The sequence below is a fragment of the Panthera pardus genome, unplaced genomic scaffold (assembly GCF_024362965.1).
Source record: "Panthera pardus isolate Hobbes unplaced genomic scaffold, ASM2436296v1 HiC_scaffold_15, whole genome shotgun sequence".
Taxonomy (NCBI): Eukaryota; Metazoa; Chordata; class Mammalia; order Carnivora; family Felidae; genus Panthera; species Panthera pardus.
Window position 1 is genome coordinate 15,850,085 of NW_026526710.1, and position 26,436 is coordinate 15,876,520.

Consider the following 26,436-nt stretch of genomic DNA (forward strand, 5'->3'; position numbering starts at 1 on the left):
CCGGCTCGCGCTTTGCAGGGGACGCAGCGCGCGCCCCCAGCGGGCCCGGGAAAAGCCGCGGCGCGCGCGCGCACGCCTGCGCGGCAGACCCCTCCGCCTCCTCCCCGCGCGCGCGCGCCCATCTTGGCTGCGCGCCGGCGCCGCCTGGCGGGCGGGAGGGGAGGTGGCAGGCGCGTTGGCAGGAGGGGCGCACCTCTTTGCTCGCGTACCCCCCCGGAGGTAGACCAAGAAGGGAGGCGGGCGGGCGGAGAGGAGAGAGGAGCGCGCAATCGGTGGGGGCAGCTATGTGGGAGGTGGTGCGGCCTGCCGTCTAGACAGTACGATCCGGGCAGGGGGCGTGTGTGCTCGGGGCACCTGCGAGACTACAGAGCCCGGGGCCGGCACGTGTGGGGAGTGTAGATAACGTCGACTGCGCCCCGTTTCTTACTGCCTAGGGGAAGGGAGGGGGGCGGGCAAGTGCCGCGGCCGGGTTTGTGGGGAGGGGGCGGCGGCCATGGAGCGGGTGAACGATGCTTCCTGCGGCCCATCGGGCTGCTACACCTACCAGGTGAGCAGGCACAGCACGGAGATGCTGCACAACCTCAACCAGCAGCGCAAAAACGGCGGGCGCTTCTGCGACGTGCTCCTGCGGGTGGGCGACGAGAGCTTCCCAGCGCACCGCGCCGTGCTGGCCGCCTGCAGCGAGTACTTTGAGTCGGTGTTCAGCGCCCAGTTGGGCGACGGCGGAGCTGCAGACGGGGGTCCCGCTGACGTGGGGGGCGCAGCGGCGGCTCCAGGCGGCGGGGCTGGGGGCAGCCGGGAGCTGGAGATGCACACCATCAGCTCCAAGGTGTTTGGGGACATCCTGGACTTCGCCTACACTTCCCGCATCGTGGTTCGCCTGGAGAGCTTCCCCGAGCTCATGACGGCTGCCAAGTTCCTACTGATGAGGTCGGTCATTGAGATCTGCCAGGAAGTCATCAAACAGTCTAATGTGCAGATCCTGGTGCCCCCTGCCCGGGCAGACATCATGCTCTTTCGGCCCCCTGGGACCTCGGACTTGGGCTTCCCTTTGGACATGACCAATGGGGCAGCCTTGGCAGCCAACAGCAATGGCATCGCAGGTAGCATGCAGCCCGAGGAGGAGGCAGCCCGGGCTGCTGGTGCAGCCATTGCCAGCCAAGCCTCTCTGCCTGTGTTACCTGGGGTGGACCGCTTGCCCATGGTGGCTGGACCCCTGTCCCCCCAACTGCTGACTTCCCCATTCCCCAATGTGGCATCCAGTGCCCCTCCCCTGACTGGCAAGCGAGGCCGGGGCCGCCCAAGGAAGGCCAACTTGCTGGACTCAATGTTTGGGTCTCCAGGGGGCCTGAGGGAGGCAGGCATCCTTCCATGTGGCCTGTGTGGGAAGGTGTTCACTGATGCCAACCGGCTCCGGCAGCATGAGGCCCAGCATGGTGTCACCAGCCTCCAGCTGGGCTATATCGACCTTCCTCCTCCGAGGCTGGGTGAGAATGGGCTACCCATCTCTGAGGACCCCGATGGCCCCCGAAAGAGGAGCCGGACCAGGAAGCAGGTGGCATGTGAGATCTGCGGCAAGATCTTCCGAGACGTGTACCATCTCAATCGGCACAAGCTTTCCCATTCTGGGGAGAAGCCCTATTCCTGTCCAGTGTGTGGGCTGCGGTTCAAGAGAAAAGATCGTATGTCCTACCATGTGCGGTCCCACGATGGGTCGGTGGGCAAGCCCTACATCTGCCAGAGCTGTGGGAAAGGCTTCTCCAGGTGAGGAATAGCGTCCCTCCTCATGATCTGCCCTGTTTCTGGCTCATGGGATAGTTTCTTGCTAAGATCAGGGGGTGTGGGATTGGTGGGAGTCACTTGACCCTCTAGGGCCACATCAGGTTTGGAGACCGCAGAGAGTATTTTAATGGCCCTAGTTTTGTGGTCGGGAGCTGCTTTCTCTTTCCTCAGGGAAGTTCTCTGGCACTAGGCGTGCCCTACTGTCTGTCTTCCTTTGGGCCTTGTGGGAAGGGGCTGGATTCCTCTGGCCACAGCCACTGGGCCTCACCATTCTTCTCCCCAGGCTCCCTTTGTGTTTCCGGCACCAGGCGTGGGGCCCCCTCTGGGGGCGGGAGGCTTTTCCTCCACCGACTTTCCCTGCTTGAATGGCTGCCCAGGGAGGGGCTGAAACAAGTGCATCTGGGACTCTTATGCTCCCTGCCACCAAATCCCTCCCCCAACAGAGCACTAGCGATCCTGGATGGGCACACTCAAGCTTCGCCCTTCTCAGCCTCCTGGGATCATGGGGCACAGAGTTCTGCACCCAGAGTCTCCTAGCACCAAAATCTTTGATCTCCTCTGATCTGGTAGCTCCAGAACCTAACTGAACCCACAGATCATCTTTATGTTTTCAGGACAGAGAGGAGGGGTCAAGATGTCCTTTTAGATTCACTTTTTAGTGAGCCTGATAGGAAACTAAGGACTTGTCTGGGAGCAGAGGGCTATTTTGTTTTTCATCTTAAGAGAATATTCAGAATAAAAGGCTGGTTTTAACTTGCCTGGATACTTAGGACTTGTGTCTGTGTGAACCTACAGAAGGAGAACTCCCTTGGAGGGGCCCCAACCAGAAACCAGTCTTACCGGTCAGGCAGCCCCTGCCCACCTGCTCCAGTGGGCATCTGGTTTACCAGCCCAGCTGGGGACTTAAGGCTCTATCCCTTGGCCTCTGGGGACTGAATTCCATCCGGGTGGCATTCATTGGCTGTCCTGGTGGGAGAGGCTGGGGGAGGGGAATACTGAGTTTCTAAGGGGCTTTAGTCTGGACAATGAATCACACATACCCCCTCCCAGAAAGGCCTCAGTAAGGCAGCCTTGTCCTATTCTAAAGCCACGTCCTCGGGTCTTCGAAATCATTTGAGCTTCTGGTGGTGGGGGGGTGTGGGGGGGTAGGCAAGGTCAGAGACACTCACTTCCCTTCCCCCTTTAGAGAAAACCGGGGCAGAGAGGCCCTGGGCCTGTGGAGCTGGGTGGTGACTTTGTCTTTGTCACGCTAGGATGGGGAAGAGAGAGTCCTCTCCAATGGGGTGTGTGCAGGGGGCGGGGGGGTCTGGCCAAGTTTGTAGCCCTGTCTTTTGAGGTCTTGTTTTAAAGTCTCGTCTTGGTTCTCTTTTCCAGGCCTGATCACTTGAATGGACATATCAAGCAGGTGCACACTTCTGAGCGGCCTCACAAGTGTCAGGTAGGGGTCGGGCCAGGGCAGAGATGGGCTGAAAGAGAATGCTGCTGTTTCTCACAGCCCAGCCACAAGCCAGCTGATGTGTATGCTGGGCCGGCTGACTGACCACCACCGCTTTGCACACCTCCCCCTCTGTCCCTCCCCACCCTCCATCTGCTTTCATCCTTTGTTCTTCTCCCTGGCCCCCTCTCCCCCCTCAACTGCTAATATCCCCTCCTTCCTGGTTGCTGGGTCCTGGTTCCCACCCTGCCTCTGTCTTCGCTCTTTTGCTTGGCTTTCCTCTCCTGGTATTTGCCAGCTCCTTGGATGGTGGGTCACATTGTGCAAGTATCATCCTGGGGACACTGGCTCCCCATTGGGCCTGCTTCTGGTTCCCAGCAGTTTGCAGGGGCTACCATGGAGAGGGCAGGGTTTGTAAGGAGCTCCTGGTGATTCAGCTAACAGCTCTTACCCGTTGTCTGCCAGGCACCCTGACCTTCTGGGTCCCCTGAGCTTAGGGCACAAGGGGTGGCAGTAAGAATGACAGCGAAGGAGGATGAGAGCGGATGGTCTCATTCTCTGAGTGCTGGCACCTGTTTAACTCATTCTGAACCACATGTGCCATCAGCTAGGGCTTCTGAGGACTTAGAGAGGAGGGTGGTTTCCTCCTTGTGAGCTCTTTGTGTAGCAGTAGGTAGGGAAGGCTGGGCAAGATTCTTACCCTTGGTTTGTCTTCTTCAACAATATCTGGGGGCCCTGTGTGACCAGAAAATGGAATTTCCTCTCCTGGCCACTGAGCATTCCTGTGTGGATGGAAAATGCCTGTGTCTTCTTGGCTATCTCCCCTCCTATGCCAAGTTCCTGCCGTCTGAGGGGGAGACAGAGTGGTGGGTGCTTGTTTTACAGCCTCTGGTAGGATAACCTGTTTCTCTTATCCTGTTGGTGGCAAGGAGGGAGGGGAGGGTTCAGGGGGACCTGCAGGGAGGAATGGACGTACTGTAGGTAGGGCAGTGAGCCCCCAGGGGCCAGGTGTGGTCGGTGTTCACAGCCAGCCAGGTAGCCTCCCCCAAGGACAAGGACGCAGGGTGGGCATGCTGGGATCCGTCTGTGCCTCGCTGCCTTCTCTCTGTCTCTGATTCTCTAATCACGGAGCACATTCTGACTCTCCCAGGTAGTGTGCTGAGCAGCCTGGCAGAGTAGGAGGAGCCCAGAGGGCAGTGGGGGCGTGCCCGGTGGCCTGGGGGGGTAACCTGCACTCTCTGCCCTTTTTCCAGGTGTGGGTTGGGAGCAGCAGCGGCCTGCCGCCCCTGGAATCTCTTCCTAGCGACCTGCCATCATGGGACTTTGCCCAGCCTGCTTTGTGGAGGTCGTCCCATTCGGTTCCTGACACCACCTTTTCCCTTTCTCTAAAAAAATCATTCCCAGCCCTTGAAAACCTGGGCCCAGCACACTCCAGCAGCACTCTCTTCTGCCCAGCCCCGCCAGGATATCTGAGGCAGGGCTGGACTGCCTCAGAGGGCAGCCGGGCCTTTACTCAGTGGCCTGTAGGCTAGCCTCGGCCTCCCCAGAGAGGGTTTTCTCTGGAGGGGAACGGGAATGGCGGTTGCTCTGAGACCCCTGCTTTTCAGAGAGCCCAGCACAATGATTCCTGCCCATGATGCCCAGCTCCTCCTTGTGTAACTTGGAGTCTTTCCCAGCTCAGGGACCCCAGGGGTAGTAAGGAGCTCCTTTCTGGATCCCCCTCATAGCCTCCAGGTTTCTTTCTGGGTTCTCTTGCCTTTTTCTCCCCCTTTAACAGATGGCACTGCTGAGTGCCTGCCTGTCCTTGCTGGGGTGATTTTAGAGTCTGGTGCTTTCCCAATAACTAAGTCACTGGTTTAGGTGCTTCCCCTCCCCTACAATGGCCTCCCCTAAGGTGTGGGGTTTCTAGAATGGGGCTTGGCTGCCCCTCTCCCCTACTCTAGGGGTGAATCCCCCTCCAGAGGAGAATGGACCAATTCCAAGTGCGTCAACTCGTGCTGCCCTCTTCCCTTCCCACTCACACAGGTCCTGCTTTCATTTCTGGCTAGTGAGTTAGACTTTTGTGTTTTTGAGGTTTACTAGCAGGTCTGCTCAGGAACTAGACTAACCAGTAGCTTTATATTGGGTCACCCCAGTATATGGCTTTGGGGGCTGAGAAAGCAGATGTAGACACCTCCCCCCTCAGATCCCAGTGGTGTGCCCTTTAGCCCCCGCAGCCTCCGCGGGGATAACAGGAGTGATGATAAAAGTTTTCATTCTAACATTTGAGGCTTTGTGTGTTTTGTCCTTGGTCTCTGTCATAACACTGACATCATTGTCCCTTGGTGTACGTACAAGCCCGCTCCTGCCCTGCCCCTCCAACACACACTCTTACAGACCCGCTGGCCCCACCTCCAGCCCCTTAACTAGAATGCCCCTCATGGTGACCCAGCAGGTGAAGACATGGTGGCTTTCATGCTCTGGGCCGGCCAGCTGCTGTGCCCGGACTTTGTTTAACAGCAGGGGCATCTGTTTTGCATCGTGTATATTCTGAAAGCGTCAGAGGTGAAGAGATGGGCTCTCTGGGAGTTGGTTCCCTGGGCAAGAGCTGGGCGCGGGGTATACCTCTCCACCTCTCCTGATGCCATAGATGACAAAAGGGGCCAGTTACAGAAACTGATGCCACAGCTTGTGTGAAAAGGCCATTTGAATGTTGGGGCATGAAGCCTCAGGCTTGGCAGTGACACACAAATCTCTCTTAACTGGCTCAGATGCCTCAGGCATTGCTGGCTTAATGGTGCAGTGGGGCTGTGGCATTATCTCCATGTGGAGTTTGGCCTGAAGCTGAGAGACCAGAGCAACTCAAAACCTCTCCCATTGCTTCCAGTGGCCCCACTTCTCAGGGGCAAGTTGGGGTGGTTTGGGCTGGAGGATAGCTCATTAGAGAAGGAATGAATTGAAGTGGGAACAAGGGAGCTGGCACCCCCAAGAAGGGGGCCAGTGAGGACAATGGCACTAGGCCTCCATTTATTGCCCTTAGACTTTTCCAGGGCTATAAAAAAGACTGCTTAAGACCATGCCTCCATCCCTACCCCCAGGCTGCCAGACTTCAAAGGTCACCAAAGGTTGGATGTGCACTAAGTGTCCCTGATACCATTTGGGCCCCATTCCTGAGCTGCTCAACCTCTGGGAAGAAAAGCTTTAGGAATTCTGGGATGGGGAGAAACTGTCGGGGGAGTGAAGGGAGCATGACTAGGACTCACTGTTGAGTGGTGATGACCAGAGGTGGCCCAAGCTCAGGGTGGCTGGGCCAGGACCTGGCAGGTGTGCTCCTAACAATAGGCTGACTATGCACAGGGCCGTGGGCAAGGTGCGGCCATTCCAAACATCAGTGGTGATCAGAGCATGCTATGCTGGCTCGCTCTTGTCCCATCAGGGACCCTCTGTCTTCTCCCTGTCTCTAGGATGGGAAATGTCTTTCTCCTGAGTGGCCCCAGTATAGAGATTCTAGGTGTCCCTTTCTTTGGGATCTGTCTCCCCTTTGGCCACTCTTTTGTGTCCTGTGCCCAGACTCTTTATGTTGTGTGTTGTCTGAACTTCGGGCAGGCCTAGACTCAGGCTTGTACACTTTGACAATTCCCCCCGAAAACCTTGGAGACTTGAGCCATGAAGGGTCAATTCTGGCACAGAGAAGCCAACAATCACTTCAGCTTGGCTTCGTAATACAGTGAAAGTTTTTGTTGTGTTTGTGCTCCCCTCCCCCCCCCCCCCCAGCAGCAGATTTCTATTCCTAATTATGTTTGCTCAGGCCAAAGTTAGCTTTCATTCCTTGAGAGATAATCAATGGAGGAGGGGGGCGGGGAAAATCTACTTGGTCTGGGATTTTAATTTTGCCTAGCTAATCCCTCAAATGGATAATCTACTTGTGGATAATTGAGGTTTGGCTGTCCATTATCTTTAGGTAGCACAGTGTGACAAGCAATGCTTTAAAGGACAGACCCCGAAAGGAGGTTGGCAAGAGAAACAAGGCATCGCTTTCACATCTCTCTAGTGGCGCTTTTCCCAGGGACCGCGGAAGATGGAATTCTGAATGTGTCTTTCACCGCACTTTCTTACACCTGGTCCATCTTTGGTTCCTTTGAGTTCTGAGGCGTAGACCACACTGCCTCTCGTTGCTGGGGAGCCGGTCCTCAAGTCACTGGTTGGCAAAGCTGGCTCTATCCCCAGATAAAAAGGCAGGTGCACCCCTCTCTCCTGGGGGTGTTTTTGGCAGCCCCTTCTGGTTTATAGGCTGGTGGGCTGGGTGGAAGATGGAATGTTCCCCCCACTGTCACCTACGATTGGATCATGAGGTCCCTGAGGTGGGGCCCACTTGTGGCCTTGAGACCAAGCACCCATCATGCTTCCTGAGTCACCTGAGTGCTCGAGTTTGTCTGCACAAATTCTGTCACCTCTCCCTTTCAGGGGAGTCCTGGCCACCCCACACACTGCGTTAGAAAATATCAGTACCTTTCACTCTCCAGAAGCTATGGGTGCCAAGTCTGGAAATGGGAGGGGCACAGGCTCAGGGGCTGGTTCCTGTTCCAGCAGTCCTATATCCCCTCAGGACCTCTGTCTGGCCAGCTGTAAAGTGGGGAAGGGAGGGATACCTCAGGGAAGCTGGGAAGAAAGGACGGGTAGGGGACTGGCCTGGCAGTGGCAGTGTTTTGACTGCTGTTTTCTCTAGTAGTAGAGTCCTGTGCTTCAGGCAAATCGCTCTCCACACTCAGCTTCCTCATTTGTCAAATGAATAAACTCAAGGCATAAAACAGTTACAGGTGGTATCTCATTAGCATATGGTGTTCTGTTCAAATGTGTTAACATTTACTTAAAAGCTAATGACCGAAAAAAAAAAAAAAAAAAAAAAAGCTAATGACCGAGAATGGTAAGGCCTGTCCTGATGTGCACAGACATTTGGGACGGGAGTAGGAACAGAGGTGTCTTTAGCCTCCACGATATCGAATACATTGGTGTCTTCCTTTGATTACACAGTAAGGAGATAAACGTTTGTACCTGAGGTGATGGGGTTCAGACATTTACCTTGAGGTCTCGGGATCTCAGGCTATGCTTCTGTTAAACAGAGACGGCAGGAGCAGCTCCACTCTAGAGAGTTAATGGGGTGGCAGGTCTTCAGTGGGTTAATTGTCACTCTGTAATGCACTTAAAGGTGAATGTTGCTTTCTCTTGGGGTTCTAAAATAGTAAACACACACACACAGAAAAGGAGTCAGACTTGACATGAACCTCTAAAACATCTCCATGGAACCAAAACAGCTTGAAAGTCACCAGACTATAACTCTCCCAAGGACTTCCCTGACATTCTGTGACCTCCAAGGCTGGGGTAACTGGGTGAGCCCCATATGAGGAAGGGCTCTTGGTGGGGGGAGGTCAGGGACTGAGACTGAGTCAGACCCTCGGGTACAGGAAATGCCTGGGGACCTGGGGCTGCCTCCCAGGATGCTGGTGCTGACCATCAGCTTCTGGGTCATCCGCTCAGGTTCTTGCTAGGAGTTGGTGCTCACATCACAGCTTTCTATGGCCATCCTCCCTTGGAGGGTGATAACATGGCCTGCTTTGGAGGGCTGCTGTAAGGCTGGATTGCAGGAGATCAGTGTCTTCGAAAGGCTAATCGTGGTGCCTGCCTGGCACAGAATGCATGCTCTATCAATGTGGGGTGGTATCATTCTTGTCATTACCAGCTTTTCCCCAGCTTCATGTCCCACAAATGCTTCTGAATCATGCAGCCTTCCTTCTCTCTGCTCAATTCTCACGTTAGCAGAATCGACTATCATTTTATGGGCTGCTTTCTCAATACAAGCCCGCAAGAGTATTATAAGGAGTAATCTCTGTGCTTTGTCCTGCCTTTCCTTTCCATTTCCCCATGGCCAAGACTAATGTCATGTTTGAATAAAGTGGATAAATTGAATTCTTTGCATAAAGCAAGTAGAGAAAACTCAGGATGGAGAACAGGAAGACTGGTCTGTTCACATGCCAGTTTACTGCTGTAAATTCACTTATAGTCAGTGCAACTAAAGTCAGTTCTTCATGTTTAAGAATGAACAAATGCCTCATCTTTCTTTATTCTGTAAAGGAGTGTGGAACTTAATGTACCAGGCTCTGGACATGTTGTGGTAGCCATCTGGAACCAATAATTCCAACTCAGGTGTCTCATGAGGAGGCATCATGGAAAATAAGAGCAGCTTACTTGCCATTCTGGGGAGAAAGCATGAGCCACATGTAAAGCTCTCTTTATTACAGGGAGTCTATGTGTTGGCCAGAAACAGTTTTTGTTTCCTGGTGTGCTTGGTGGGAAGTCAGGAATGTGATGCTAGTTTTCACCTCATCTCGTTTTCCTTTCTGCCCTCAGACCTGCAATGCTTCTTTTGCCACTCGAGACCGTCTGCGCTCCCACCTGGCTTGTCATGAAGACAAGGTGCCTTGTCAGGTGTGTGGGAAGTACTTGCGGGCAGCGTACATGGCAGACCACCTGAAGAAGCACAGTGAGGGGCCCAGCAACTTCTGCAGTATTTGTAATCGAGGTAATCTCCCTGCTGTTTCCTCATTTCCAGGGGATGGGCCTGAGCTTGTGTGGGAGGCCAGGGGTGTCCTGATCACCTTGCCTCAGACTCCACTCCTTGCACGGCCGGCCCTCCCTTCCCACTGAACGATAAACACCTTCGTTGCCCAGGCGGCTATTTGCCACCTCTTCCTTCCCAGACTTGGGGTGCTTGGGATAGGAGTTCCCAGGAGATCAGCAAGTGGGAACGGAAGGAGAGAGTACTGTTTCCAAGTCTGGGCTCATAACACATGTGCTGGGCAGATGGCAGGATGGATACATTTCGTAGACACCACTGAACTACTGAGGTTGGTGGGAGAGTCATTAAGCCCCAAGAAGTGGGGGAAAAAGAGGGTCCTGCTTGAGAGCTTTGACTGGCTGATTTCACTGGCATGTGAAATTCAGCAACCAAGGAAGGAGGTTGAGTCTGGAGATGGACAAGGGGCAGAAAGTTTCTAACACAAATGGTCAGGAAAGAGCCCAAACCCAGGTGACTGTGGCCTGGATGAGACAGGAACATAGACGGTGCTCTGAGCAGGACAGTGTGCTTGAGGCCGAGGTGGGCCTAGGTGGAGTCTGGTTCTGTGGCCCCAGTGTTGTGTTGGATGAAGTCTGGCCTGCCCCTGAGCTTCTGCCAGGGCTTGTTGGTGGTTGGAGGGCTAAGATTTGTGTCATGCAAGCACAGTGTCAGTGGAGGAGGCTTGCGCCGTATCTGTGCCGAAGGTTGGGGCAGCCGTCTGTGGTGGGCATGAAGATGCTTCTGCACGGTGTGCTTGCTTTGGCCAGGTGGGGACCTTGCTGGGAAGTCCTTTCTCCTGGGACTCTCTTGTCCCAATGCCTCTGGAAGTCTTGGGTATGGCTTAGTGGATTGAGTACTGAACTGGAGTTGGACTGAGGGTTTAGTCCACGCCCCTCCTACCTTGCCCTACTCTGTGACTTTGAGCTCTCCCTTCCCCTTTCTGAGCCTGTTTTTTCATCACTTAAATGGGGTTAAGAACACCCTGCCTTGCCTACCTTGTAGGGTTGTTGTGATGATCCCAGGAGACAAGGTAGGTGAAAGATCTCTGAACTCCCCACAAGGACCTGCATCCTTGGGAGGTCCCATCCTTGCGCTTTGTAACAGTGTTAGGAAAGACACAGCTCACTGACACTCTGGTTTGGACCAGGCACCCCTGCAGTCCTTGGCTGGAATCTTCGGGTGCTTCTGCTATCTCCATATGCCCTGAGGTCGTTGGTGGAGGGAGACTGCTGAGTAGCTGGGTGTTCTTGGTGCCCTGGAGCTGGGTCCCTCCCTGGGATTGCACACCTGGGGTTTGCCTTGAAGGCCACTGGATATAGATGTTTGTACCACCAGGAAATCTGCTGTGAAAGTGGGGAGGTGGAAATAAAAGTTGCTTAAGCGTCTGTCCTACTTTCTGACACGTCAGTTGAACCCTTTCTGGCAGGAGCTTCCCCTGGGGGGTGGGCAATGGGGTTGTGCGTGCAGGGAGTTATCAGGCTGTGGCTGACCATCTTAACTGTGGCTGCCCCAGCTCTAGAAAAAGCTGGTTTCTTATCTTGCTTCATCCTAACCTGGCTTTCTGACAGAATTCCCCTGTCCCCCGACCGGCTCCTTACAAATAACTAAACCTGCAACATGCCGTCAGCAGGCGTTTGGTCAAGTTTTCAAGCCTGAGGTTCTCCATCTGAGAACTGAGGTCAGAGACCAGAGGCTGGAAAACAGTGAGAGCAGAGAAGGATGTTAATGGTGAAACTCAGAGCCTAGCTCAGATTGCCGAGTCGGGCAAGAACTGAACGGGAGACCCAGGGCCATGGCCCCTGGGGGCCCAGCTCAGGAGGAAAGAAGAGCTGAGAGCAGCAGGGAACAGCAGGGAAAGTCGACCCAGTTAGGAGACAGCTGATGTGGAAAAGCCAACAACTGGCGTACATCAGGACTTGGGCAGCAGCCACAGACCACGTGACTGGACTGGGGGAGCTGGAAGAGTCAAAGCAGAGCCCACCTTTGCTCAGAAAAGCCAAGACTAGATCTGGATCATAGCTCTGGGTCTCAGAGTCAGAATGGGAAGCCCCATCCCTCCAACAAGACGAAGAGGACTCTGGTCCCACCCTCCTACGCATACAGGAGGAAGAGAAAACAATTTTGGTCTTTATAAGAAGTAAAGGAGCGGGATTCTATCTCAAGACTCATTCATTGGCAGAAATAGAAGGAGACGACTCCTGAGGAAATAAAAAGAAAAAGGAAGAGGAATGTAGTTTGTCCAGGAAGAGGATAAGGATACCAAAGACATCGAGACCTGGAATCAGAATGCAGAAAACTCTGGGTCATTCTTCTCCCTGCCCACCACCAAGGCTGTGATATAGGAAGAGGAGCACAAATAAATGAATGTGCTTATGTCCACAAGGGTTCAAGCAAAGGCTGATGTCAGCCAGATGGTCAGATGGTCGAGGTTGGATCAGGTACCCTCTGACACCCTTCAATCTCAGGCAGTCAACTTAACTACCTATAGATCCTCCGGTCTTTGCCACACAAATGACTCTTGCCCATGAAGAATGAGAAAGAAGGGAGGCAGGCAACCTGGCTGCTCTAGCCCCACATTTGAGATAGATGACATTGTCTTTGTCCTAGAGACATACCAGGATGTGGGTCATACCATCTGTAGAGGAAGATTATTTGCAGTGGAAGGAGTTTTGATGCTAGAAAAAGCTTGTTTCTTCATTTTCAAATTGAGGAAATGAGTTGAGCTGGATAGTGGGAAGGAGAGAAGGACCTGGTAGATTCACCATGATTTTCTTCCTTTTAAAAAGTTTCTGTAGCAAGGTCTTTGTATATATGCACACGTACTGGTATGAGAAAGAGGGATAGCTTATTGGAAACCTGCCTTTGACAGAGACAGCATTTGAACTCCAACATCATTGCTTAAAGGGGAGGAAGCCTTCTCCCCAGTCAGAGATGAGCACGCAAGTTGTCACCGGTGCCAGTAATGGACACAGCCAGCCTGCCATTCTCCTGGACTGAGCTGATACAAACCTACTTAGTGCCTCCCTCCAGCACAGCTCTGTTGGGCATGGTCCCAGCAGGGTTTGGACAAGAAGAAAGCAGTCCCTGACCCCTCTGTGTAAGTGGAATTTGTGAAAGGAGATTGCTTCTGAAGTGCAAATTGCAGCGCACCAAGCAAGAAAATGCCGTGGAGGAGCAGCAGTCTTTGGCTGTGAACTCTTCATCTCTGGAGTGCGGGGGAGGCTAGCTTGTTGGTTGTAGTGAAGTCACATGTGTGTGTGCTCACTGTCTTGACATCATTCTGGTGCCTGGATCAAACTGCCTCTCTGGTTCTTGGTTAATCAGTGGTGAATGGGCAGGTGAGTTCTGAATTCCCAGTAAACGTTTCTGGCTTCAAAGATGTGTTCTCCGAAACTCAGCTTCCGTTTTATCCCAACACTTGGCTGCTGAGTTGCTCTGTGTTTAAATTCTGGGCTTTAAATGGCAGCTGTGGATCCACTCCTACTACCCTGCCATGTGGTTTTGCTATAGATAGTACAGTCTGCAGCTGGGGTAAAGTTAAGAGGACCTAGCCATGTGTTTCTCAGACTGTTTTTCAGGAAAACACAGCAGATTTTCATTGAGCATTTGCTGTGTTCCCCTGGTGTAGTTCTTTCCACAAGGAGTAAATATAATAATTCCCAGTGCTCCTTTCCTCCTTTCCCGTCCCCTTTAATCTCAGTGGACCTGCTCTGCTATACCATGGAGAGGGCTTCACACCACTTCCGAGGCTCCACGGGAATTAAAAATCGAAAACGAAACAAATCCCTTCTAAAATGGAGTTGTGATGTTCTTGGAAAGGCCTGATATCTTATGCTGGTTGCCAGGGGCCACAGTACCAATCCCAGGGGGCAGGGCTAAGGTCCTCTTTCCTGTTAGCCTTGTCTACTCATTCCTGACTGCAGCCTCCCTCATAAGAATGTTTATATGGGACCCTCTTAAGCCAGTCTGTCCCCCGTGGTTGGCCCCAGGCAGACTACTTGGTCACAGCACAGGATAACTTGGCTCTACTAGGCAGGGCAGGACTCCAGAAACTGGACCAGGGGTCTATAGAGTAGCTGTATCAGGAAAGAAAGGAAAAGTCACTCAGTGCCCCTTTCCTCCGAAACCACCAACTGCTACTGTCAGGGGAGTGTGTGTTAAAGATTTTCACAGGTCAGCTCCTGTCTACTGGCTGCTTCCATTCTAACCCACCAATATGGCGGAAATACATAAGGGCAAATGGTGATAAATGAAACCTACCACCGAAATCCAAGGGATGTTTCTGCGGCCAGGGCCTACTAAAGAGTCTTCTCAGTGGTTAAGTACCACACGGTAGCACATGGTCCTGGGGTTGGAGTCCAGGCTCTGCCATCTAGTAGCTGTACATGTGACCACAAGTCACTTAACCTTACCAACCCTCTTGTTTTTTCATCTATGAAATAGGTATATTCATAATTCCCAGCTCATAGGGTGACTGGTGGAATTCTATAGAATAAAGCATGCAACGTGCTGGGCCCTGGCACACCATTATCACTTGCTAAAAGTGAACCTAATAAACTGTTCCAGCAGCATTTGAAAGGCCATGCCAAATCAGACTTGTGCAGACATTACACAGTACCCTGCAGCCTCTGACATGTTCAGAGTGGATCCCACTGTTATCCTATAACTGTAATTTTAAAGGGGAATAAAAGCACTTGAGAATGTGTCAACCAGATCTGGAGTAGATTAAAGGGCACTAGACACCAGGTGGACCTTATGCTAAAATGCTTCGGTTCCTGCTGAAAGCACGTCCTGATCCTTGACCACTGTGGAGTTTGATGACACAACTTCCTGCAAAACCCAAGTCAATTTCCTTTGACTGGCCCACCTGGTTTCATGTCCTCAGACTTGTGGCTGGTGTGGAAGTTGGCCCAAGATCTACACTTCCCAGCGTGAGCTATCGTATGGCTCGAACTGACCAGAACATCTGGGTTGGGCTGCTGCAGTTTTCAAGATGGCTGGATTGCCCCTCCTCCAAAATGAAAGCAAAGATTATCTTTTTTTCTTCCTTAAGTGAACCTGATGGATGCTCCAAACCCAAACCAAAAAGATGACCATGAATAAGAGCTGACTGAGCCTCTTTAATGTAACTTGCTATTTTTGTTGTTCCTCAGAAGGTCTGAAGAATTACTAAATCCAGTTATTTGGAAAGTGAGAAAGTTAGCAAAATAGAACATGTCCTGCTAGATAGAAGGAAGGGGACTCCTGGAGGCATTCCTTTGGGATTTCATCTTGCCTCCATCTGGTTTGTTGTGCAGTTTGCCTTTACAAGTGTTAAGCAGGCGTTCTGCTGGCTGGAGTCCTGTGGCTGCCATTGAGCCTCATTGCTTTTCTGACTACATTTCTAGCCAGGGTCTCTGCAGCTGACCTGGGGCTGTGGGACATCTTCTCCAACCGCTTATTACTGAGGCACCAAGCAAGCCGAGGGGCATTTGGCCTCTGGCCCTGGCAGGAGCAGGATCTCAGGCCATCCCTCCAGGCAGCCAGCCTGGGTCCTACACCTCAGCCTTGCAGAGTGGGCTCTGCAGAGAAGCCGATTCGAGGACAGTGCCACCCGTCCTGAGCCAGGTGGCTCCTGTGGTTGCAACCGTTTTTGAACCAACAAGGGGGCCCCTTCTAGGTGCAGCTGACCTGGGAATGCTAGCCAAAGCGGCCAGAGGAGAGGCGTGGGGGAAGCAGAGAGGTACCTCTGTGCTGGCCGCGGGATCTCATCTCCTTTTGTCTTGTTTAGGTTTCTCCTCTGCCTCCTACTTAAAGGTCCATGTTAAAACCCACCACGGTGTTCCCCTTCCCCAGGTCTCCAGGCACCAGGAGCCCATCCCGAATGGGGGAGCAGCGTTCCACTGCGCCAGGACCTATGGCAACAAAGGCAAGCGACCCCTTGCTCTGCACTTTGCTTCTCTGCGCAGACTGTGTTGTGGGGGCGCTGGGCCGGGCGTGGGGAGGCGGGAAGGCTGCCGGCTTGCTGGCCGCCTCAAGGAGGCTCTGAGATCTGAGTGGCAGTGGCCTCCAGGACAAAAGTCACAAGTGGGTATCTCACTCCAGGGCAGTGAGTGAGGCTTTTAGGGCACTGCCAAGATCCAGCCCCCGCCTCCTCTTCCCCAGCCTTCCTCCCTTGCTCCTGGCCAGCCCCCACTGTCTGGAGCCCTGCAGGGATGCCCCGGGCCCAAGGCTGGAAGCAAGTCCTGCATGATGAGTCACTCTGGGCCTGTCCATTGCCTGTGGCCCTTTAAGGATGGTGTGGAGCTGCGGCTGAATGCTTTCTTTTTCTTTGACCCTGTGGGCAAGGGGGAGCCAAGGGCTGGCTTCCTCCTTGATAGGGGTGACTGGTTGCTGTGAGTGGCCCTTTCTGGCGGGCCTCTGGCTGCGTTTGTGAAATGCATGGCGATAAATGAGATATGTGACTGCCTCTGACTTGGAGTTGGTCTGCAGAGAGCTCCCTAGGGCCCACCTTCACGTGTTGATTCAGGTTGTTCTGTGGTATTTCTAGTTGTTGCCTTGGGGATGATGCCAGGGGCTTGGCAGACGGCAGAGATGGCAGAGATGGCATGCTCCACGCTCCCATCACAGACCTCCCTTCCCGGCATGGCTCTCTGAACCCAGGCAGGAAGCTTCTGATTGGTGGACTGCAGTGTGGGCAGGACAAGGCAGAGCAATGAGGATTGTCTTGAGGCCCAGCTTGTCCTGAGCCCTGTGTGGGGACAGTCAGCTGACCGAGTTGTTCAAAGTTACTTTTTAATCTCTATGCTTTGGCCGCTGGGCCCTGGATGGGTTTTGGCAGAAGGAAGGCAATAAGGGCAGGGCTTGTGTTTGCAGCATTGGGAAAAGGATTGGCTTCTGTCTCAGCCATCAGTGGGGTCTGCCGGGTTGAGGACCTCACGGCTTTGGTTCTGCCTTGCTAGGGTGCAGCTAGTCTGGTGTGGAGGTGAGGCCATTGATATACCTGTTCAGCATCATCAGAACAGCCATCTTACCCCCAGGGGCAGCCAGCAAAGTGCCTAGGAACTGGGGGTCTTTGAGTTGTTCTGGGTGGAAGCAGTGGAGGCCCCTTCTCCGTACCCTCTTCCTTGAAGCAGGCTGAGATGGTGGTGAGCGATACACGTGCACCTGCATGAAGAGTCCGCGGCGAGGGAGGCTGGCAGCCCCAGGGCCCTGCTGTCTCACGCCCATAGGCACACAAGGCTCCCAGACTGACCAGCTGAACCTCCGTGGGTTCTGCCAGGGCAGTGGCTGGCCATCCGCTGCCTTCCACAGGCCTATGAGCTGGCCTTTCCCGACCCCTCCAGGAGGGGGCATCTCCAAAGCCTGGCCTCATCTCTCCTGTGTGTTTTGTTTTCTCCTAGAAGGCCAGAAATGCTCACATCAGGATCCGATTGAGAGCTCTGACTCCTACGGTGACCTCTCGGACGCCAGTGACCTGAAGACGCCTGAGAAACAGAGCACCAATGGCTCCTTCTCCTGCGACATGGCAGTCCCCAAAAACAAAATGGAGTCTGACGGAGAGAAGAAGTACCCCTGCCCTGAATGCGGGAGCTTCTTCCGCTCCAAGTCCTACTTGAACAAACACATCCAGAAGGTGCATGTCCGGGCGCTTGGGGGCCCCCTGGGGGACCTGGGCCCTGCCCTCGGCTCACCTTTTTCTCCCCAGCAGAACATGTCTCTCCTCGAGTCCTTTGGGTTTCAGATTGTTCAGTCAGCGTTTGCATCATCTTTAGTAGATCCCGAGGTTGACCAGCAGCCCATGGGGCCTGAGGGGAAGTGAGGCAGATGCTGTGTCCCCACGGAAATGGCCACCGGGGACCGCTGAGAAATGCTGTGAATGCGGAGGGAAGTAATGTCTTTGGGTTCTGTAGCTGAGAGATTTTTATTCATTTTTAACTCCCCCTTCCCCCCACCCTGTCACCCCACCCTCTCCCTCTCCACCACCCATCCCTTCAGTGGTCTTTAGAAATAGATTCTCATCTGATACTCTGCAGAAATATCTGCAAGACCTGGTATGGGACAAGGGCAGAAAACACTACATAGGCCTCCAAGGCCACACCAGTCCCGGTTTCTCTAATGGGTGGAAGCTGGAATTCCTGGTGCTCAATTCTTAGTGATCCCAATCCCAAACCCACACGTGACGGCATTCAGGGAACTCAGTGATTTGGGTCCCCTCCCCCTTCTCATATCCCTTAAGAGAAACCACATCAGGGTCTCCACCCACTTACACAGTGCTGATGCCCAACTATTTTCAAGAAAGCTGGAAGCCTACAGCATCCCATGGACCATGGGGTGAGTGCCCTCTGAGAGCCCCTGAGCTTGACCCTTGACTTGGAGGGCCTCAGACCTTTCTGAGCCCTACCTAGAGGCTAGCATTTCGCTACTAGGACAAGCTGGGCTATTGAGGACACCCCCACCCCAAATTCCAGTTCTTATGTGATTTTAACCATTCAACTTGCTGTTGGGTTTTAATTCTCTAATTATTATTATTATTGTTATTTTTTAGGACCAGTTGTAGTGAATTGCTACTGAAAGCTATCCCAGGTGATACAGAGCTCTTTGTAAACCGCAGTCACACGTTAGGGTTAGTATTAAACTTTGTTTAGATGTACCATAATTAACTTGGCTAGTTGATTGTTTGAAGTCTATGGAAGAAATAGTTTTATGCAAAATTTTAAAAATGCCAGTCTGGTCAGGGAAGTAGCGGGTTTCAGTGTTGTTGGTAGCCAGGAAGGCAGGAGAGCTGGCAGGTGGGGACATTGTTGTGTACCTCGGCTGTGTCACGTGTGAGCAGGCCCAGGGTGACCTGGTGCTGTGAATTGATCTGATCAGACTGTATTAAAAACGTTAGTACGTTACTCTGCCTGCTCCCCTGAGTCCAGTTTTTCAGCTAAGGGTGGGGGTGGGGGTCTTTGGGATGCAAAGGGTGGGCACCTGGGGGAGAGGTGGGATCTCAGGAGACCTCTCTGCCTCCTCATTGCACCAGCTGCAGCTGCACTGGGATTGATAGGTGGATGTTCCCACTGAGGGCTCTGCTGCCGGCATTCACCCATTTGTTCAACAGATACTCACTCCTTGTTGTCTGTACTGCTGTGTGCCAGGCCCAGCCTCAGACCCTGGGGGCATGGTGGTGAGCAGGACACCCTTGTGGAACTTACTGGGAAAGAGACAGTTAACAAATAAGCAGAGCTAACCATGAGTTCAGGTAACAAGACGTCCAGGGAGAAAAACTGGGCAAGGTAGGGATAGTAACAGTGGGAGGGTAGGTAGGTTGGTCCAGGATGGTGAGGGCCTGGGGGTGGAGCTCTGGGAGAGAAGACCTGGAGTTAAAGGGGACCCAATATAATGACTAGCTAGGACCTAAGAAGGGACATGGGCAGGGAGAGGGTTCTCATGGCCAAAGGGCTCTAAGAAGTTCAGCAACATGAAACACCCCCCAACCCTATGTTACCTACAGGGTTAGGTAAAAGGTTGTTGCACCCTTTGTGGTGAATGTATCAAGACAAGGGGGAGGGGCACCGGGGTGGCTCAGTCAGTTAAGCATGGACTCTTGGTTTTGGCTCAGGTCATGATCTCGCAATTTGTGGGTTCGAGCCCCACATCGGGCTCTGTGCTGACAGTGTGGAGCCTGCTTGGAATTCTCTCTCTCTCTGTCTCTCTCTCTCTCTCTGACCCTCCCCTGTTTGTGTTCTCTCTCACAAAATAAATAAATTAATTTAAAAAAAAAGAAGGGGGAAAGACAACAGCAAACAAGAGACAAGAAGTGAGCAGAGTGAAGAATTAATGGGAGCAAGAATTTTAGTGAGAGGGTATGGCAGATTTAAATCAGCCTGGGCATCTTGAGAAACCTCGAGAAAGAGGGAAACCCCTAAACTAAAAGAAACAGCATTTAACCTCCAAACAAGTAGAAAAAAAATGATAAAGGAGAGAAAAATAAACATAGACCAGGAGGAATAAACAAAGCACAAAATTATTTAGACCCACATTAATATTAATTACGATGCTCTGGTTTAAAGGCAAAAGCTCTGAGCTGGATTTTTTAAAAAACCTCTAAGCCATCTACATGAAATCTTGGGTAAGTTGCTGGGTTCTGTGGAGTGTGTGGGATGGAGGCTTGGGCCATTTGGTGTCAGTATCAGAGGAAAGGGCAACTTTGAAATGCTGAGGCCCTGTTCATGTGGCCTTGTGACCACAAGATCTGCCAGCTGGTGGCACCCTCCAGGTGTCAAGGCAGAGAATCTGGCCTGAGCTGAGGACATCATTGGCCCTGTTCCCCCAAACCCCCCACCCCCACTGCAAAACCCCTACATGTCCATGGACAGGGAGGGACCACAGTTAGGAAGCAGTATCTGTGCATGGCAGGAGGGGAACGACAAAGCAAGCAGGCTGCTTCTTCCAAAGCACTACTCACCTGGAGGCCTGAGCAGCAAGAGGAGGTACCCTTGCCTGCCTCCCAACCTCTGCATCTCCTCTGTACACCTGTGCCCTTCAGGCCAGAGGGAGGAAAGCTGTGCAGAACATGGGTGCGTAAAGGTGGAATTACTTTGCCATGGTTAAGGGTAAAGAGCCTGAGCTTTGGGGGCGCCTGGGTGGCTCAGTTGGTTGGGCATCTGACTCTTGATTTAGGCTCAGGTCATGATCTCAACGGTTCTTGAGTTCGAGCCCCACGTGCTTGGGATTCTCTCCCTTTCTCTCTGTCCCTCCCCTACTTTTTCTCTTTCTCAAAAATAAATGAATAAACATTAAAAAAAAAAAAAACAAAAAAAACCCTGAGCTTTGGCTGTACAGATCCACCATCTGCTTGCTGTCAACCCTGGGCAATCTTTGAGCCTCAATTTCCTCATCAGATAAACAGGCATGAAGAGTAGGGGAGACCATCATGAGCTAACATTTTCTGTGCTTAATTCTCAGCACAACCTGTAAAGTTGGTTCCATTACCATCCTCCTCCTGCAGGCCAGCAAACAGGCTCAGAGAGGTAGAGGCATCCCACCCACCCCTGCCCCAGGTCACATAGTGTCAGAGCCAGCATACAAACTCAGTTCTGACCTCTGACTCCAGAACTTTCATTCCCAAGCTCCAGCGACAGTGCCTTTACACACATGTAAATGTCCACTACCGTGCTCAGCACAGAGCAGGCCCTTACTCTGCCAGGGCCCCGGGACAAGGGCTTGCACAGTGCAGCACAAAAAAGCCACGGAGGAAGCCACGGTTAGTGCTGGAAAGAGTGCCCAGAGACCCTATTGGGTAAGCACTCTTCATGCTTAGGTAACCCTCTCAGGTGACTTGCACCCCACTCCCAAGTCACTTGTTCCAGGCAGAGCTGCTGCACCAGAAGCCTGTCCAGCCACTGCCTGATGGCCTGGGCAAAGACTTGGCCTCACTTCCCCACAGCAGTGATCACCCATCTCTGCCGCTGGCATAGGTGAGGGAAGCCCTGTGGCACCAAGGAACCTCTGGTACATAGGGCTACTGAGAAATCTGTCTACTGATAGCCAAAAGTAGGACCTGGAGGCCTGTTGCATTTGGGCTATGGCTAGTCTTAGGACATACTTTCTGAGACACTTATAATTCTGGCAATTCTCCAAGCCTTGCCTTCCTTATCTGTAAAATGGGGGGTGTCAGGACTGACTTGGGAGGGTTGTAGTGAGGATTAATAATGTATACCAGGTGCTGGGCACAAAGCCAGGCTCCTGATGGGTGACAGTGAACTTTAAGCCCTTCCTGACTCTCTCTGTTCCTTTGTCCCTCTAGAGCCTTGGGGGGATCCCCAAAACTAACTCTCCACAGCAACTTGCCTCGTATGTATTTCCCTGGCTCCTATCCCACATTTTTTACTTGATATGCCCCAAGCACAAGTCCCACTTGTGCTTTCATTTTTCATGTATCAGGCCTTTGTTTATGCCAACCTTCAACACATCCAGTTTCTGACAACAATAACCTTAATAATAACAGCACATGTTGTGTTTACTGAGTGTCAGGTGCCCTTCTAAACACCTCACACACATTGCTTCAGTCTGTCCTTACAGCTGCCCAAAGAGGTAGACACTATTTTTACAGTTAAGCAACTTGCCCCAAACACACAGCTTTAAGAGGTACACTGAGAACCTGAACGTAGGCCCAGACTGTTTCTTCACGACTACCCTGCACCGGAAGTGTCATGGCTTGACCCCAGCTCTCCCATCCAACTGGAACTCCCCACTCTGCTCCTTACATTTTCAGTGTGCACCATTCATCGCCAGCCCCGGGCCTTCACCCATGGAACACCCTCCACCTGGGAGGCTCTCCCTCCGCGGCTCTGGGCATCTGAATCTCACCCTCCTGGGTCTTCACCACGGTGCCCTGGTTCACAGTGGTCTCTGGGGATAGCCAGCTGGGTGCAGAGCCCAGCGCCACCACTTTCTAACTGGGTGACTTCTGGCAGGTGTGTCTCCTCTTCCTCGTGTGGAAAACAAGGATAGCAAACAGTTCCTGTTCACGAGGCTGCTGCGAGGATTACATGGACTGATCCATTATGAGCACATTAGGAAACACAAAGCTCCCTTTTAGTTTACCTGCACTATCTCCTTCTCCAGGCTACGCTCTCAAAATAATGAACGCAGGCAAACTTTTTCTGTAAAGAGCCAGAGGGTAAACATTTTCATCTTTGTGGGCCATATGGTTTCTGTCACAGCTACTCAACTCTGCCATTGTGTAAGAGCAGCCAGGCACAGACAGTACATAAATGGATGGTCATGGCTGGGCTCCAACAGAACTTCACTGATGAACACTGAAATTTGAATTTCATACAATCTTTACATGTTACAAAATATTCTGCTGCTTTTGATTTGTCTCCAAACATTAAAAAAGGTACAAACCATTCATAACTCACAAGCTGTACAAAAACAGGTGGCAGGCTGGACTTTCCCTGAGGCTAGAGTTTGCTGACCACTGCCCAAGCCTGTTTCTCCAGGTCCTCCCCTGGTTTCAAATCTTGGATTTCACCCAGACTGGGGTCCCAGCCCACCACGGGCTCCTTGTTTGTGTGAGTTAAGCTTATCTGACCCGCAGAGCTTGTGATTTCTTGGTCTTCGGATCAATCCATCGATCCATGCAGAGTGCAATGCCACATTGCCAAACCAAGGTCATTCCGAGAACTTCAGAGCCCACGCAAAGAAGGGCCTAATGTGCTCAGAACAAGAACTGTCTGCCGGGGTCACCTGTCCTGTTTCCTGGTCCTTTTGTTTTCCTTTAGGTCTGCTTTTTGGGGGTAGAAGTAGGAGGGGAAGGAAAAAGGGAAGAGAGTGGGCAGGGAGCTGGCAAAAGGAAGGAGTTGGAGGAAGTGGTGAATGAATCCCATTACCATCTGCCCCAGTTCTTCTGAGGGCTTATCTATCTGCTTTCTGGCTTTTCTGAAAGGTCTGGACTCTGAAGCACCAGGGATGAAGTCATGGCTGCCAGCTTGGGCAGCGAATTCAGAATTTCCCAGTTCTCTTGAGGGCCCCTTGCAAGAGGAAATTCCACAGTCATGCCCTCCCTTACATTTGAGTGACAATAGTCAGCACTCACCCTAAAGTTACCCTGAAACTGACCCTAATGTTATCAGCAGCATCTCTAAAATCTATCCTGGGCCCTGGAGAAAGTGGGCTGGTGGGACTTCCTCTAATTTACATAATCATCCCTAGCCACTGAGTACCTGGCAGCAGGGCCTCCAGAATTCTAGTCCTTACACAGCCAGATCCCCGCCCTCCCTATGGCTACCTCTGACCCTCCTCTGTACCTCTCTAAGAGTGGAGGGTGCCTTCATGCCCTGTGAAGCAGTTCTCACGGGGGTGGAGAGGAGGAGGGTAGAGCAATTAATGTTTGGATCTGCAGCTCTTGCTAAACTGCTGTGAAAGGAAATGCTAAATATTTATCTAAGAGAAGAATTCTTCCTAACAAAACAAGTTTCCTTGGAGGACAAGGCAGTGTGGAGGTAGGTGCTTCTGAATAAAGCTTTTTTGTATCACTATGGATTGGCACAACAGGCAAATTTTATTTCTGCTTCAGGGAAAGTCTGTTGCCCTCCCCAAATCTGGTGCCCTATCTGGTGGCCTGTCCATACCAGGCAGAGGTCAAAGCCTGCAGCAACACTGAAAAGGAAACTGCGTGATTATTGACATCTCTCTCCCTCCTGCAAGGGCATTCGCTCCTGATTTTCTCCTCTTCTGAGTCAAAATCCATGCCTTGAGCCTGTTGACTGCTTTGGTGTCCATGTTAAGGAGCACAAACTCCATGAGTGGCAGGGCTTTTGGATCCTGATAAACTATTTGCTTATTCATGTAGTTTCCTCTGCCTGTAAAGTCCTTATCTCTTGCCTACCTGAGGAATTTTTATTCAAAAGCTCAGCTCAGATGGCCCCTCGTCTGCACAGCTTTCCCTCCCCCTCCAGAAGGGAGATAGCTTTCTTTCTTCTTTTTCTTTTTGTGTGTGTGTGAGAGAGAGAGAGAGAGCAGGGGAAGGGCAGAGAGAGAGGGAGACAGAGGATTGGAAGCAGGCTCTGTGCCAACAACCGAAAGCCCAGTGCAGGGTTTGAACTCATGAACTGTGAGATCATGACCTGAGCTGAAGTTGGACGCTTAACCAACTGAGCCACCCAGGCACCCCAGTTTTCATTTATTACGTCACTACCATGTGCCACACACCACACTAGAGGCCTTATGTGTATTGACAACCCTGTGGGGTAGGTACTAATTTATTCTCACTGAGACCCAGAGAGAAAAGGTAACCACCAATGTCACACAGCTGTGAAGTTGGCGGAGCCGACTGGGGTCCTGAACTGCCTGACTGTGGAGCCCAGGGCTCCATCACTGTGCTTCCCTCTGTGCCATCTCTCTGTTCTGCACATATTTCTACTTCTGCGTCACGTTTTTATGAATTGATCTCCCCATATGAGACCAGGTTTCTTTGCAAATGGTATTCATGCAAAGATAATTCATTTCTGTATTCTCAATACCTAGAATAGTACTTGGCACTGAGCAACCACTAATTCATGGAACAGATATTCTGTGTACTAAGAAAGACTCGATTCCCATTCTCAAGGAGCTTACGAATACAGAGTAGGATATGGGACATACACATAAATGGATGTCTGTACCATAAGAGAGAATGTAATGTGAGAGGTGAAGGGAAATAAATGCTCTGATGATTTGGAGAAGGATGAAGTGCCAGCCAGGTCTGAAAAGATAGTGTTAGAGTAGGACCTTGAGGTACCCTTAGGACTTGAAGATGTAGAATGGGTGTGGGAGGAGCAAGGAGCTCAGAGAAAGCAGGACATGGGGAAATTTGCCCTTGAAGCCCAGATAGGAGCTGACAATCAAAGCGACAAACCCCTTCATGTCACTGAGGGAAAAAAGGGTCATTTCAGACTGTGTAGGAGCTGCTGAGAAAAGTCTGCCAGCCATCAGATTGAGAAGAAGAACTGGTGAGGGCAGACTGTCCTCCAATGTGGGGGCCAGTGTGGGTGACTGAACAAAGACAATTTCCTAGGAATTCTGCAAATCTTCTCTCATTATAACAAGCACCACTGCTGTTTACTGAGGTCATGGTTCTGATTCTTGTGATCATGACACATGCACTTGTCTCCATTTCACAAGAAGACCAGCACAGAAATTTAAAAAATAAATAAATAAAATAAATAAGTAAATAAATAAAAGCCTGAGATTTAGAACCAGAAGATCTTCCAAGGCTCACTCTTATTTTCCTATGCCACTAGAAGAACTTTTCTGGAAAATTATTAGAATTTATCAAGAGTCTAAAAACGTTTCTATCTTTTAAACCAATAAGTCTACTCATTGTGAGATATCTAGCAAGGTAACCCTCAACAGCTTAATGCACAAAGATGTATATAAATTGTGGAAGCAGCCTAAGTGGCTGGTTAGTATACAGCCACTTGAAAATGATGATTACAAAAAATGTTTAAGACCTTGGGGGGAAATGTTTGTATTAAGTAGTGATGAGAAAACAACAGGTTACGGAAAAACAAACTTGCCTAGCTGGTAAGATCTGAACAATGTTAAAAAGATACATGGGAAAAAGGCTGGAAGGAAATGCAATTGCCACTGGTTTTTCTGGGTGTCATATCCTGTATAAACTTAAAGGTTTTTGATCTTTTTCAATGGCTGCCCTCAGTGACGCCATGTCAAACCCCTTTTTTTCACTGGGTAGCTTAATGATGGATGCCACGGATTCTCAGCTACTTTTAGGAATTAGAATAGTCTCCCTCTGGTCTTCAAGATTAATTTTAAATGTGTACACAAATAAAAATATTCATTTTTGAAATGTCCATCTCAAGTTCCCCTTCAAAGCTTCTGCCCTGCCCCTCCCAGGGACGCTAGACCTGGCCATGGCTCTGGTGGTTTGAGGGGAGGGGAGGGGACACAGCCTGTTCTCCACTTTCCTGCTGGCTCTTCTTTGTGAGAGGGCTGGGGACAGGGCTAGGGAGGTCTAGGTCTTCCTACCTGAGAGCCTTGGGTAAGAGGTGGTCTCTCTTTTGGTTGACTGCTACTCTTAAAGGCTAACTGGCTGCTGGTTGCCACCTACCTCTGTGAGGCAACATTCAAACACTGCCTCTCTTGTGCAGAACCTTTC

At 51.6% G+C, this 26,436-nt stretch overlaps 1 protein-coding gene and 1 long non-coding RNA gene across 7 annotated transcripts; one reads left to right on the plus strand and one right to left on the minus strand.

The window, feature by feature from the left end:
• Window positions 1–487: 487 nt before the first annotated feature.
• On the plus strand, window positions 488–18,688 carry PATZ1 (POZ/BTB and AT hook containing zinc finger 1). Of its 6 annotated transcripts, none has more exons than XM_019426734.2 (5): window positions 488–1,764; window positions 3,157–3,220; window positions 9,602–9,773; window positions 15,580–15,717; window positions 17,192–18,688. In XM_019426734.2, exons 1-5 carry the CDS (start codon window positions 494–496, stop codon window positions 17,608–17,610), a joined length of 2,064 nt encoding a protein of 687 aa, XP_019282279.1. In that variant the 5' UTR covers window positions 488–493; the 3' UTR covers window positions 17,611–18,688. The 6 variants fall into 6 exon arrangements, with proteins under 6 accessions (XP_019282279.1, XP_019282281.1, XP_019282284.1 ...); XM_019426736.2 differs by having other exon boundaries at window positions 17,195–18,688; XM_019426739.2 differs by having other exon boundaries at window positions 15,645–15,717; window positions 17,192–17,348.
• LOC128777022 (uncharacterized) lies at window positions 18,405–26,436 on the minus strand. Its single transcript, XR_008422166.1, has 2 exons — window positions 26,389–26,436; window positions 18,405–18,987 (listed from the first exon to the last, which is right to left on the minus strand). It is a non-coding gene; the product is annotated as an uncharacterized LOC128777022 (long non-coding RNA).